This window comes from Sinocyclocheilus anshuiensis, unplaced genomic scaffold, assembly GCF_001515605.1.
Source record: "Sinocyclocheilus anshuiensis isolate Anshui unplaced genomic scaffold, SAMN03320099.WGS_v1.1 scaffold180, whole genome shotgun sequence".
NCBI classification, from domain to species: Eukaryota; Metazoa; Chordata; class Actinopteri; order Cypriniformes; family Cyprinidae; genus Sinocyclocheilus; species Sinocyclocheilus anshuiensis.
The window spans coordinates 1,846,545-1,848,479 of NW_015554093.1; the positions used below are offsets into that span (position 1 = coordinate 1,846,545).

Genomic DNA, 1,935 nt, shown 5'->3' on the forward strand with positions numbered 1-1,935 from the left:
GCCCTTACCCCCTGGAAGAACTCCCGTTGGATGGAACAGGGCGTGGCCATGGGGATGGTTCACAGAAGGACAGTTGCTCTCTGCTTGAAATGGCACGCGCTGTGTAAAGAGACATGACAGAGAGCCCTTGGCCGTGCCGCGCCCAAGTTCTCTGGTATTGTTCACCTGTTAGCTCTCGACCCCTGGGTGTCGAAGTTACGGGTATACTCTGGAACGATTAACCAGGCCGGGTGTGACCTAGAGAGCTCAGCCCGTCTTAGCCTTGGGTTATTGTTGACTTCTCTATGAGCATTGGTTGCTTATGGAAGTTTATACCTTTAGTCGTTCCACTACATTAGCACGGCGTGATTGTACTGTTCCCATATGCGTCTAGCAGACGCCTGCCGCGCCATTGGTTCGTTTTTTTAAGCCCTGCACGAACCAATGGCCGTGCAGTTTCACTGCGTGAATGAAATAGGCTTCAGTTCAGGAGAAAAAGGCTTTTTTCCCATATGCGTCTAGCAGACGCAGTACTCGTTCCCGTATCTCAGGGAACCGAGGTTACGTTAGTAACCGAGTACGTTCTTCTAATTACAGCCGAAACAGTGAAAAACAATAGCAATGGTGAGAAGTACTGGAAGGTAGATTTCAGAAGCAACATGATTTAAACAAGGAGCTGGAAGCTGTTTAAATACCCATTAGGAAAGATACTCAAAGTTGAACGCAAGAGTTTGAAATCAAACTCAAGATGAGTGTAAAACAGCAAATATGTATCTAATCGTACCTAAGAATGAGATAACAGTTGATAACAGTCGTAAAACTTGAGCCTAAACAACCATAGTGCGTGTAATGATGGAAGAAAGATCTGTTAAAATGAAAATCAGAAGTGTGACTCTCAATGGCTGTTAAAAGTGATAGAAAATTATCATTCATTCCATGCCGTTTCAAACCTGTATGACTTTTCTTCTTCTGTGAAATATATTATGAAGAATATTGATAAGCAAATCCTTTTGATTACCATTGACTTGCATTGTATGGACAAAAAAAGCGAAAAGCGTTGTGTTTTGTAGTAAACAAATCCATCAAGACATTTTTAATTGCAAACATAGTCCTCTATCCATAACGTTGTCTCGTCTGAATCAGGAGAGAAATATGTACAGATCAAGCACTGTTTACAAGCAAAAGCAGTTCAAAACAATTCTAAACAAATATGTCAATAGATTATGATGTGAGAGCACAACACAGGATGGACTTTTTCACTGAAGGAAGCGTTATTATGGATTAGTTCTTATGGTAAAGCAATCTGAAAAGTGTGGATGAGAGGAAATACCTTTGAGGTCCAGGTTGCGGGCTCCATTGGAGTGCTGCGTGACCGTGTGGGAGTCGATCTTGAGCATGTGCACGTTGCTGTCATCGCGGGACACCATCACGTTGTGCCACTGGTTGTCATTGAGCGGCTTGTCGGAGTTGCCCTTCATGAGCGACGGCCCATTGCCCAAGTCAAAAACATAATGGATGTACCTGCAATACATCAGTTCCACTGTCAATCACACAGCCCAGTGGAATCAGGCAACTCTCTTTAGGATGACAATACTGCCTTTTTGCTTCCAAATCAATATAACAAGGCTTGAAATACTGGCACAGACAGACTTCCATCCTGTCAGACACTCTGTGTGCAGCCGCAGTAAACAGCTTACAGTCTTCAGGAAAATGTCCCTTAAACTTCAATGCACTGTAGCTCCATATATTATATAGGAATTTTTTGTTGCTTTGAAATTGTTTGCGTATACTTCATTTCACATATACTCTGTTTAATTTGAAGATTTTATCTGCACATTTGTCAGTGATAAATGTGCTTTGGCTGATAACTAATATGCCAATATTAGTCATGCACAAGATATCACTATCATATCAGTTATCAGCTAGTATTTGATTATATATATATATATATATATA

The 1,935-nt window shown here is 41.5% G+C and overlaps 1 protein-coding gene across 3 annotated transcripts in view; it reads right to left on the reverse strand.

Moving 5' to 3' along the window:
* The window catches only part of LOC107669357 (neurexin-1-like), a 414,348-nt gene that overhangs the window by 213,132 nt on the left and 199,281 nt on the right, over positions 1-1,935 (reverse strand). For all 3 annotated transcript variants that reach the window (XM_016461537.1, XM_016461539.1, XM_016461538.1), the window contains one exon: positions 1,310-1,500. In XM_016461537.1, the coding sequence (XP_016317023.1) occupies positions 1,310-1,500 (191 nt within the window). The remainder of the gene's footprint in view (positions 1-1,309; positions 1,501-1,935) is intronic.